Genomic DNA, 12,154 nt, shown 5'->3' on the forward strand with positions numbered 1-12,154 from the left:
AGAAGAAAGAGAAAGAACTTTGCGCGCGAGTTTGTTGTTGTGACTCACTCAAAGGACTGATAGGCTAGTAATATAAATTAAATATAGAATAAGACGAAGATGCCGACTGTTACAGTTAGAGACACTGCGAGAAAAGATCACGGTAAATCCTGTACTGATTACTCCAGACTTCACCGTACATTTTTTAACAGGCAAAACCGTCGTTTTTTTACAGGCAATACCGTTCTTTTTTAACAGGCAACACCGTACTTTTTTTTACAAAGAATCCCGTACTTTTTTACCCGGCAATCCCGTACTTTTTTACCCGGCAATCCCGTACTTTTAATACCTATCAAAAACTGCTATAACTTATTTCAGTCGGTCGACCCTCGTTTTTTCAAGATTCTGATGAACATAACTGCTGAAGTCGGACTCCTGGACCCCCCTTCCGACCACTCGTTGAAAAGGTCTTGACGAGACCTATCGAAAGGTGCAATAGAATTTTTCAGTCGGTCGACCCCCTTTTTTCAAGATCCTGATATGGACAATTCTTGGGAGCGGCCTTTGTTGGGACCAGATCTGGTCCTTCCTACGGCATGCACTGTCCGAAAGAACGGTAACTACTGTTAAAAAAATACGGAATATTTTGTAAAACAAGTACGGAAAAGACTGTACGGTGGATACTGGTTTTTGAAGTACGGTAAAGTTTGGCAAAAAAATTATCCAGGATTTACCGTCATTTTTTCTCAGAGTGGAAGTTGGCCAAGAAGGCGGAACGCGAGGCCAAGGAGGCGGAACTTGTCCGCGTGAAGAATATAATCATCGCAAAGTTCGAGCAGAACCCGGTCCTCTACGACCGGGAAAATGCCGAATACAAGGATCCGAAACTCCGCGAGGAAATAATAACCGGCATCGCCCAATCCCTGACGACAGAAAGTCACAAGTGTAAGTGTCCTCTCGAAACTCTGATAATTGTTCAATTTTTGTGTACCTTTGTCTTGGCGCGTTGTATTTAGGTTATGGTTAGGTTATGGTGTTCGTTGCAATTCTTACATTTTGCTTGTGTCTGCTTGTTTCTCGCCAGTGTTTCATGCCCTCAATTTTCCTACTTTTTGTTTCCACAGACTCATCCACAGATGTGTCCAATCTATGGAAGAATTTACGAGATGGGTTTGTGAAGGAGAAACAGACCAGGAACAAGGAGAACGTTAGTGGCTTAAAAGGAAACAACAGAAAACCATTCCCATTCTACGATCAGATGCAGTTCGTAGAACCATACGTGAGGCATAGAAGGTACGATTTTTGATATGTTTAAAATTATACTTATATGTTTATTCTAGTGTGAAATCCCACACAACACAAAAACTACACTGAGAAAAAAGTCTGGTTAAAAGTACCAGACCAATCCTAGTTAAACGAGTACTAGTTACTCATACGAGAATCCTAGTAACTCTCACCAGATGATCAGTTGCAGTAACCAGATCGGGTGTTGTGACATTTACCAGGTGTCGGGTTTAAATAACCTGGAAAATTTTTACCAGACTGTTCAGTAATTGGCACCATACGTAAAACTTCGAAATATTCGTTTCAATTGAAATGTTCGGGTGTCAAAAAGTAAACTGCAACCGGTTTCGTTATTTTCGGAGTCTTAAATCCGAAAGAAACACTGGGAGTATTTCCCTGAGCCAGACACGTAGAGAGTCACCTGGTGGGGATCCCCTCGACCCACAGGCGACGTGGTGGCGCAGTGGTAACGTGCCCGTCTCACAAATGTGAGATCCCGGTTCGAATCCGGAGGAGAGGAGGAGGGAAAAAAACAATTCAGAAGTTGTTCGTTAACGAAATCGACGTCACATCAGGTTTCAACACTACGAAAAAATATTTTATTAAATTTTGGACTTCTTACTTTAGATTTGTAAGCACATTAACTAACCAGGATGTTTGGTAAAAACTACCAGAAGGGGACCTGGCGGCATTGTAAGGATAACTATAAATCTGGTACGGTTTACTAGACTGAGGCCAACAAGACAGTTTAGTATTTTTTACCAGAATTCTAGTTGAGTTATATTCTATCAGACAGTCTGGTATTTGGTACCAGGATTCTGGTTATCGTTACTAGACTTTTTTTTCAGTGTATTGTGAACTTGTTGTTGTTGTTTTAGGAGCCTCTGCACCACTGATGGAGATGGAGAGGACGGTGATGCTTCACAAAATGACTTAATTGAGAATCAGGAAGAAGAGGAGACCCTGGAAATTGCGGATGCCTTAATTGAGGTTGTGATGGTTACGGACAGTGAGGGGACCAATCTCCAACCATCAGAACAAGCAGTGACTGAGGCTCAGTCTATACCAGGTATTTTATCTTTCCTCGTTTTAACTTCTAGTTTCACTAGGAATGGCTCAACAGCTGTTACGTAAATCTGACTGACTGAACTATTTGCAGGCAACGACGCAGCAAAGGATCACTTATTTGGGGCAGGGATAAAGCGGAAGAATACCGAGGAACCAGCTCCAGCGGCAAAGAAGTCTGTTTCCCTCTCATCAGTGCCCGTTCTGTCACCAGCAAAAAAGAGGGGGGTGCATTTATCTAGAAGTACAGCCAAGGAGAGGGATAACATAAACAACGGGCTGAAACAGGCGCTGGATCAAATCCAGAAAAGTATGACAGCTGTAAGTGATCCTGATGCAGCGTTGGGTGAATCCATTGTAGCTGCTCTTTCTGCCATCACCGATATAGACAAAAAAAGAAGTGGAGGGGGTTTTTGAGGCAAGCTATAAATTTTGGAAGATGAATGTTAAGGAAGGACAGCCCACAGTGGACAGTATTTTCATGAGAGTTTGAAAAGTGCTTTACTTTATGGAATACATGTTCTGCACTCTCTCACTTCTTGAAAATTACTAGTCCTGGGTGACATTTCTGGCTGTGAGAAAAGTGCAGTTTTTCCATACATGTAAAGCACTTTTCAAAACTAATGTGAGACTGAACATCTGTGAATTTAATTTTGCAATTATTTTGCAAATTCTTTCTTTTTTCAATTTTTTGTTTTTATTGGTTATTACTTTATTTTAGTTATTGTAAGTTTACTTAACATTATTGTGTTTTTTAAAATTTTTGTTGTACATCACTCTTGTGATTTAACCCTGTCGTTTGGGTATTTTTTTGAATACTCAATCATTCATTAGTATTTTTGTGTTTTATTTGTATTACATGCCTTTTTATGTATTATTTGCTGTTCATCACTCTTGTGATGTTGGGCATACTGTACGGGTACTTTCCTTTTAAAAATAAAATAGAAGTGATTGAAATTATCTCAAATTTATTTACACTTGTCAGTACAATAGATTTTTACACATTTTAGCACGACTGTGGAAAGTGATACACTAGTCTGATTCAACATCGCTCTCACTTTCCTCAGCTTCATTATTATTATTGCCCGTGAGACGGGCACCCCAGAAACCATTTCTGACTTTCTCCTCCTGCCAGGGAATGGCTCAAACACTATTGACATAATTTTTCAGAATCTCTCGAGCTACTGTTGCACATGTTGGTGGGTTTCGAGCTCGAGTTCGGGGAGCAGCTGTCATTGCACCCGCTTCACCAGCTACATGACAACGCCACAAGCCACTCTGCACTGAGCCATCGTCCATTTCTCTATCAGGGAACCTATCAGGAATGTATCGATCCCTTGTAATTTTATCCCGAGATCGTATTATGAAATTATGCAAACAAACTGAGGCCAAATAATTAAGTCAGCAGTGTCCACCTTACAGCAAATAGGTGCTTTAAAAATTCGCCACCTTGCAACAAGAATTCCAAATGCATTTTCAACCACTCGTCTAGCTCTACTAATTCTATAATTATACACAGCATCTTCCATTTTCATCCTACGTCCAGCATAAGGCTTCAGTAAATTTGTCCTCATTTGAAAGGCACCATCACCCACAAAGAAATGCTCCAATTGTGTTTGTGTGCCAGGCAAGCACTCCTTTTCAGGAACATTCAATTTTTTATCATACAGTTTAGAACCAGACACAGAATCTTTGAAAATTGATCCATCATTAAGTGAGCCTTCAGCTCCAACATCAACAGCAATGAAAGCACAGTCCGCATCAGCAACAGCCATCAAAACAATGCTGAATGTTTTTTTGTAGTTAAAATACACACTTCCACTTGCTTGAGGGCTTTGTATCGTAACATGTTTGCCATCTATTGCTCCAAGACAGTGAGGCAAATTCCATTTGGTCAGAAACCTGTTTCAAAAAAATAATTACAAATAAATTTATGAAACGATACTGCTAAAACATCAAATTATCACAGTAACAGGCTTACTCTGAGGCAATCTCCTTCCACTGGTCTGGCTCCGAAGGAGTGCGCACAAAGAACGTTGAAGAACCTTGATAATAGCTTTGAGGGTTTCTCGAATGATATTGCTGACTGTTGATTTTCCACATCTATATGAGAAACTGAGGGATGTCATGCAGTCCCCCACTGCCAAATAGCTGGACAACAGAGGATGATATACTGTCAAACTTCTGTCAAACTACTGTCAAGCACTGTCAAACTTGCAAGACATTCTAACATTGAAATAAGTACCATACCGTAAGGTCATAGCCAAGCGTTGATGAGGAAGGATTACTGTTTTCATATTCTTTTTCTTTTTAAGTAGAGGGTGGACAAGTCGCAGTAAAAACTCAAATCTGAAACAGGCCAAAGTAAGTACAGGTTATGTTCGTTGACCACAACATACACGGAGCAAAACATACTTTCGCGACATAAAATTTGACTTACCGTTGGTACGAGAGCCGAGTGTAGTTAAAAAACAGAGCTGAGTCAAATCTAAGTTCATTTATGAGATTGTGACCATCACCAAGTTGAATCCGATTTCTGAACAGCGGCCTGACACCCATCTTTCTACGAACGGCATATTTCTTCCTCAGTAGAGTCAACAGGTTAATAAGAGCCGCTAAAAGTTGTTTGGTTTGCTTTCTACCTCCTCTACCTCTCATTTTTAATTTAGCTGCCAAAATGACAATAGGCGAACCGACAAGAGTGTCAACAAACACAAACGCACCGCTCGCCAAGCTCGCTGACTGGGCCTGCTGATAGTGTAGACTAGCGTTTCATCGAAGGCGGTGCACGGCTGAACGCAGCGCCGTCTTCCGCAACGCAAAGAAACTCGTGTGCAGGCACGAATTCCGGGCAGCTTGCCGTAACGCGTCGCAGGTCACCGCAACGCAGAGCAGCTCGCCGCAAGCAACTCGTGAACCCGCCTTAAGTGTGATGGGAGCCGTGAATGAGGTGGCCAGCTCCAGCAGCAAGGCCAGAGACAGGAATCCAGAGACCTTAGTTGAGGCACAGTTGCTCCTCAGCCGATGTCACTGTGAAGAGGTGTCAAAAGGGGTGGTCTCTATTGTGGCTCAGAAACTAGTATTCAAAGTGGTGGATCGGGTGGTAGTAAAACATTTCCAAAAAGTGCAGGGGCAGCCAGTGACCAGTGACAAAGGAGTGACAAGTGGTGGAATGCTGTGAGTGAAGTGGTGAGGAAATGTTTTCGGATTGGTGGTGACTCAGGTGTGCATGTGGAAGGTAGTGAGTGAACAAAGATTTGGAGCAAGGTGGGGCTGACTCATCAGCAGAAATGCTCTTCACTTCTTCATGAATGTTGCCCAAATCCTAGATGGCATGGAGGAGTCATCTCCAGTTGCCTCGCATAGACAACTTCTTGAGGCAGTTTTCCATGATGTCGACCTCATGAAGAAGTGGGACAATGTGTGCGACGGGAGGCTGCGCCAAGAAGACTCCTTGCGCCTCATGGAGCTCATTTGCAGACAATTCTGCAACACCCATGCGCGCGGTGTTATCAAGAAGAGGATAATAAATTGAACAGGTTTCCACCAGTGCAATTGCGTGCTAAACTGGCCAGTAGTATTTATCCTTTGTTAACTTAGTCAGCGCCTTTGTCTGCTACACTTGTGGCAAAGATTTCACAAGGCAGTATAATTTGAAAGCTCATTTGGAAAAAGTGCACATAGTCAACGTCTCAAAAAGCATAATTTTGTTTGTAATATGCCAAATTGTGAGCAAAGTTGACCTCTATGATCATCTTCGGATTTACCACAAAGCTGACCTGAAGCCTCCTCAAACTTACAATTTTCAATCAGTTAAAGAATTGAGGAAGTGTAAATCTCAAATTCAGGACAGCTCCTTGTCATTCTTTTCAATGCAATATGGTCCTCAGGAGGGGGAGAGTGTAATATTACAGTCAACATGATGGTCAAGTGAAGACGCACACAAAAGGGGATGAACGTGTGAGGAAAACTGATCGAAAGAATTTAAAGGGTTGCATCAAGAAAGATAAGGTATGTTCGGCCACGATGTCCGTCTACCACCTGAAAGATGGTTGTGTCCGTGTTGAATACCGACCTACTCATTCTCATGTGCCCCATCCAAGAGATTCACGTCACCAACCAACCACTCTCTGATGAAACAAATGATTTCATAAATATGCAGCTGGATTGGAGTGCCAGAAAAATTTGGTTAGGTCTTAGAGATAATTCCTACAAACGGGAAAATTGATTTGAAAAACCTAATCTAAACGGAACAATTTTGTCAATCTAAAGGCCATAAGTGAGAGAAGACGGAAGAAGTTCGCAGCGGCTGGGTATGCTGGCAGAGTGGCTTAGCACCTGCTTCAGAACAATCAATGACCACAAGTATCAAAATCAAAAAAAGGAAAACCAACCCGGCATTGCATGCCAAAAACAAAAAGGAGCACGCCGGCAACAATTTCAATAAAAATCTGGCGTGGGAGAGCATTGGCGCTGCTCAGACGCCTCCTATGACTGGTAGGTTTCTCAGACAAATGAATGCATGAATGAAATAAGGTCATATGTTCAATGGTCGAGAGGTTATGTACCCTCTTTGCTGCAGCTGAAGAGGCGGAGAAAGCCTGGTATAGGTTGAGACAGAAGTTTGGGAAGTAGTGGCAGCGCCACAAGACTAGCGTCACTGGGCGAAGCGGGGCAGCAGCAGGACCTCTGTACAGGTCATCGTGGCCTCTGTGCGGGGACCTGCTGTTCCTGGCGGACCATATGTCCCCCCGAAGGTAAGTACTTAAAAAGGAGAAATGATGTCATCGATTGCAACTTTTGATTGATGTAACTTAATTCTTGATGCTCTCTTTCAGAACTGTCAGCAACTACAAACGGGCCTCCTCAAGCAGCAGCTCAATGAGCCAGGTGCCAATAATTTCTTGGTCAACGAAGCCGACACTGCCCCAAACTGAAGGTATTGAATTGATTAACTCTTAAATAATTTGCTTTTCCTTAACATCGCACTCGTGATTTTTAAAGTTTTTTCCCTAAAAAGAGAACAACGCTTTACCTTTTATTATCCATTTTTCCAGTTTGTTCCTTTCGGTGTGAACTTGGGCAGCTGCAGCAGCCGCTGGCGGAAGAGCGCGGCGCCGTGGAGAGGCTGTGCGCGGAGCTGGACGAACTCCGCGGGGACAACCGCCAGGACGACCAGCGGGAACGGCCGCCACCGCAGCCTCAGCAGCCCTCGACGGTGCGACGATGGCAGCATTTCCGAAGGCGTTGAGTGACCTGCATGATTTCGGAGTGAGATACTTCGATATCAGCAGGGAGCAATACCTTGAGCCCGGAAAGCTCTTTGACACCATGGTGACTGACGGTGACATCTGTCGTACAGGAGCGTTCGTGGTTGTTTTCAACCTCCAATTCGGAAATATTTTTTGATAGGTGCAAAATGTGTGCTTGTACTCCACATGTTTTTTTTGTTCTTTCCAGGGGAGACTGCACGAATCTTGTGCGCCTTCCAAAGCGGATGTTGAGAACAGCTTGGAGGCCATCAAGACTTTCTTGAGGCGTGACCTGCCGAAGGGCGAAAAAACGCGTCAATTCAACCCTGATGTGCAGTTAAGGACTCCACTACGACCGGAGACAGGCAGCTACCTGATTGAAGCCCTCGGCTCAGGCGACAAGAGGACTAAATCGTATGAAAAGCAGAGGGCCAAGTTCATGAAGGCCGTCCGGTCGACGGACTTTTTTTCGGAGGAACGCACATCATTGTAAGTACCTGGGCTTCAGTGCAAGTCGAATTTTTCGGTCATGTTAAATTTGTCAGGGTATCAAATTGTGCCTTGTTTTTTGTTTTGTTTTTTTTTAGGGAAATGGAGTTTTTCAAGGAGGGTGGGGGAATTAACGCAGCCCTCGACAAATTTTTCCACATTTGTGGGAGAAAAAGGTCATCGTCTATGGGGCGAACCTAGACCGTCCCGAGATGCCCACAAGCCCAGGACTGGGCATGAAAGCTGTACGGAATGCCATAACCCACTTGAAATACGCTGAAACCGAGGAGGGACCGGCCATGGAGGGTCCCGTCTCGGGTTTAACGGAGCCAGTACTTTACCTGGGGACTGAAGGATCTAGCTTCAATGTCCACATTGAAGACAGGTCCTTCGAGTCCATCAACAGGCTTGTAGCTGGTGCAATCAATGGTAAGTAGATCAACGTTTGGCTGCTACATTTTTTTTCTAACGGCGACGCCCTAATCTCATAACCGTTTTGCGAATTTTGTGCCGTTTCCAGGTTTGTCATTCCTCCCAGGTATCTGGAAGCCTTTCTCTATCTGGGGAGGACTTCGGGCATCCCAAACCATGAATACCGGTGCTATCAAAACGTCCAACATAAATTCTAGTTTGTGGACCCCAGAGTGGTGGTACAGAACGGCATTCCCGTCTTCACGGTAATGAAATGTTTTTTGGTTTTTTTTTGGTTTTTTTTTCGTTTTACACTTCACCTTTTCGTCTTCATCATTGATGTGGTGAGAGCAGAGCGTTACGTGCAACTTGTAAATTTTCAGATCGCGCAGCAGCCCGGTGACATCGTGTACGTGCTCCCGCACACGATTCACTGGGGCTTCAATCTTGAAAGCAACGTGAATGAGTCCATGAATCTCGTGTCCAGCTCCTGGATTCCCCACGGACTAAATTCTCGTGGTCGCTGCAGATGTCCCAAGTAAGTCGTTTCCAAATTTTCATCATTGAGAAGGTCGTGTGGACGCGGGAAAGCATTTGTTTATCATTAAAATTATTATTCATTTGCAGTGTCGACGGAAACTTCGCGGAGCACTTCCTGGAGGATATGTTCAGAGAGTTGAAAGTCTCCTGGGAACACATTCTGTGTTTCAAGGAGAATTTCCGGCTTCCTCTCTCTAAATTGTACCGAAAGGAGGTGCATCCCAGGTCGGGAGTGCCATTTGACGCCGCGATCAGCATGAACAATTTGCTGGGTCAGGATTTCGATGGAGACGAAGTGAGTAACGTCTGAAGCATGGGGGAACCGCATCGTGACTTTGACTTCACTTTTTTTCTTTTACGAACAATTGTTTTTTCTCCCCCGTGTAGATCGGGAAACCTGCAGTTCGGGTGCAGTGGCCTGGCCCCTTTGAACGACGAGGCGTCCTCGAGGTGGGGCTGACTCATCAGCAGAATTGCTCTTCACTTCTTCATGAATGTTGCCCAAATCCTAGATGGCATGGAGCAGTCATCTCGAATTGCCTCGCATAGACAACTTCTTGAGGCAGTTTTCCATGATGCCGACCTCATGAAGAAGTGAGACAATGTGTGCGACGGGAGGCTGCGCCAAGAAGACTCCTTGCGTCTCATGGAGCTCATTTGCAGAGAATTCTGCAATACTCATGCGCGCGGTGTTATCAAGAAGAGGATAATAAATTAAACAGGTTTCCACCAGTGCAATTGCGTGCTTAACTGGCCAATAAATAGTGTATCCTTTGTTAACTTAGTCAGCGCCTTTGTCTGCAGTCAGAACAGAGCGATGGGACTCTAACATGAAGCTGTATGCAGGGATTGTCAAAAACACGGAGCTTGGCTCCCGGCTGGAGGACGCTGTTGATTTCGTGGCACAAGATGCACTTTATCACAATGAGTGCTTTCTAGTGCTGAAACCCGAAGCTAAGCGTAAACTATCAGAGAAAGATGAATCTGAGAATATAGTAGAAACAAGAACAATGGCCCTCTCAAAAATAATTTCTGATCTGTGTCAGGCCAAAATGACTGTGGACTTATCAACGCCACCCGTATTCTACATGTCTGAGATTCAAAAAAGGTTCAAAAAGTGCAAGGGTGGTTTGGGTGACTGCCATTCTACTCGCCTCCGTAAAAGGCTCCTTGCAGCTTGCCCTCTGAGTCTGTCAAACCGGAAAGAAACGGATCGGTCATGACGTTCAAAGGGGACGCCTGCACCGCGATCCACTCGCTGTCCAGGACAGGCGATAACTGGAACACTGTTTTAGAGCAAGCTGCCAACACACTGCGGGACGCCAGATTTTCCAAGAATAGAACTACTGTGAATGGCTATTGTGAGAGGAAGAAGGCTCAACACCATTCACAAAGCATACTAAGTAGAACAAATCCATTCCACGATAAAATCCCTGATCCTCTCATTCTTCTGTTCTTTTGGAAGAAAAACAACGGCCCGCTGCTGGACATATCACAGGTGCAGAAAGTGACTGAGCAGGCTTGTCGAGAAAGCCGGACCTTCGTGCAGAGGTTGGCAAGGGCAGACAGGGAGAGGCGAGCCGCGCAGCCTCATACCTCCGCGCATTTATTTCCCCACACCAACCAACCCCCCCCCCCCCCCAAAAAAAAAAAAAAGAAAAAAAAATACCCGGTTCGGGGGCAGGACGATTTCGACAAGGATGCCATCCGGCGCCGCATCTATGGATTTATTTCAAGAAAAGTAAGATCGGCTCTGTCAAGACTGTTGCCTTCCGTTCACGATGCTGGACTGTTTGTTGGCCAATCCAGAGCAAGTTTGGCACAGTCGGTGTATTCCAGACTACTCGCGCGTCCCTTTGTGCCTCAAGGGGTGCGGGCTGTGTTTTGGTGGATAGGCCCTTTTCGCGTGGGCCCGAGGGCTCTACGCGGTCTGTTGGGGTAGTCTTGTGCGCGTGCTTGACGGCAATGGACGCGTTTTACGGACAGCAGCGTCACTGCGTCGCGCGCCTTTCGTCTTTCGCGGTCCATTCCCTTCCGACTCCGATTTTGTTGGAGTGCATCGCGCGCGGTCCTCGTCTAGTGCGTAACCAGTGTGTGCAAGCGTATTGCTATAGATAACTGGATATTGCTATCTCTGATTGTGGCACCGTGGCTGAGGCCGGGCTCAGCGAGCTTGGCCGCTTTATAAATTTTGGCGAGTCTATTCTGACTTTGCACCTGCTGTGCAGTCACCCCGGGGGGGTGGCTTTTTCAGGACGTGGCTGAACTATCCAATTTGGATGCTTTTATTGCCCGTTAGCCTTTAATAGTAACGGCACAACCTCAGGCAAATCGACGCGCAGAGGCGCCGGAAGGGAAGCCTACCTGTCAGGCGCTCCGACCAGCTCTAATGTCGCCACAATGTTTCTCTTTTTTTCCAGGCGTGGAGGAAACCTACAGGATTCTAGACGCTTTAATCGAACTATTAGCTGGGGCATACGCCGACGACAATTGGGTCGAAAAAGGAGAGTTCCTACAGCTTATAATTGACAAATTTTCAGTCCTCCAGTGGTTAGACTGCGGCAGGTACTGCGGGTTCGTGGACGCCCTCAGTCTACTGTTGGAATTTGCAAGCAAAATACCAACAGACTACCCGCTCAACCTGTCCTGGCAAGCAAGAGCCAGGACAATCTTTTGGCAATTACAGTTCGCCAAAAGAAACCATGTAACCAACGGACGCTGCAAGCCGTAAAAGTATATCATTTGCTATAATGTTTCTTTTCCCTGCAGCAGTAGCGCCAAGCTTACCGAGAAAGACAACAACAGAACTACGACGACAATGCACTGACGATAATTTTCGCTTTCAGCCCCCCAACAAGACTTGAGAGAACTGCAGACAGTTCTTGGTGATTTTCAAATGCATTTTAGGCCTTTACTGCACTGAAAAAACAAATGCGGAGAATTCCGCATTTGAAATGCGATTTAGGTAAGTGACCGCATGAAGTGATGCGGTCTACATGATACGTGATATCTACATGACTGGGTTCCCAAATAATATTGTTTAAGAAGTTAATGAGATGGCCAAGTAAACGTAACCGCTTTGAGGATGGACTGCGAAGGGAAGTTGCCACTGCTGTAGATATTGTGGGATCTTG

At 45.0% G+C, this 12,154-nt stretch overlaps 4 protein-coding genes and 1 long non-coding RNA gene across 8 annotated transcripts in view; 3 read left to right on the forward strand and 2 right to left on the reverse strand.

Moving 5' to 3' along the window:
* The window catches only part of LOC117652972 (cytochrome P450 6a2-like), a 221,462-nt gene that overhangs the window by 191,170 nt on the left and 18,138 nt on the right, over positions 1-12,154 (reverse strand). The window lies entirely within an intron of this gene.
* LOC117652973 lies at positions 777-3,068 on the forward strand. Its single transcript, XM_034398249.1, has 3 exons — positions 777-1,272; positions 2,142-2,332; positions 2,423-3,068. Exons 1-3 carry the CDS (start codon positions 1,010-1,012, stop codon positions 2,743-2,745), a joined length of 777 nt encoding a protein of 258 aa, XP_034254140.1. The 5' UTR covers positions 777-1,009; the 3' UTR covers positions 2,746-3,068.
* On the reverse strand, positions 4,153-5,041 carry LOC117652975. The gene is made up of 3 exons (XM_034398251.1): positions 4,769-5,041; positions 4,579-4,677; positions 4,153-4,479 (listed from the first exon to the last, which is right to left on the reverse strand). The coding sequence occupies exons 1-3, from the start codon at positions 4,984-4,986 to the stop codon at positions 4,284-4,286; spliced, it is 513 nt and encodes a 170-aa protein (XP_034254142.1). The 5' UTR covers positions 4,987-5,041; the 3' UTR covers positions 4,153-4,283.
* On the forward strand, positions 5,320-7,258 carry LOC117652981. Its single transcript, XR_004588202.1, has 3 exons — positions 5,320-6,825; positions 6,911-7,085; positions 7,167-7,258. It is a non-coding gene; the product is annotated as an uncharacterized LOC117652981 (long non-coding RNA).
* Positions 7,403-10,586, forward strand: LOC117652978. Of its 2 annotated transcripts, XR_004588200.1 has the most exons (6): positions 7,403-8,069; positions 8,168-8,498; positions 8,590-8,746; positions 8,864-9,018; positions 9,108-9,315; positions 9,408-10,586. XR_004588200.1 is itself a non-coding variant. In XM_034398254.1 (2 exons), exon 2 carries the CDS (start codon positions 9,851-9,853, stop codon positions 10,241-10,243), a length of 393 nt encoding a protein of 130 aa, XP_034254145.1. In that variant the 5' UTR covers positions 9,089-9,315; positions 9,408-9,850; the 3' UTR covers positions 10,244-10,586. The 2 variants fall into 2 exon arrangements, 1 of the variants encoding a protein (XP_034254145.1); XM_034398254.1 differs by lacking the exons at positions 7,403-8,069; positions 8,168-8,498; positions 8,590-8,746; positions 8,864-9,018 and having other exon boundaries at positions 9,089-9,315.

The sequence above is a fragment of the Thrips palmi genome, unplaced genomic scaffold, assembly GCF_012932325.1.
Source record: "Thrips palmi isolate BJ-2018 unplaced genomic scaffold, TpBJ-2018v1 HiC_scaffold_8, whole genome shotgun sequence".
Lineage (NCBI taxonomy): Eukaryota > Metazoa > Arthropoda > Insecta > Thysanoptera > Thripidae > Thrips > Thrips palmi.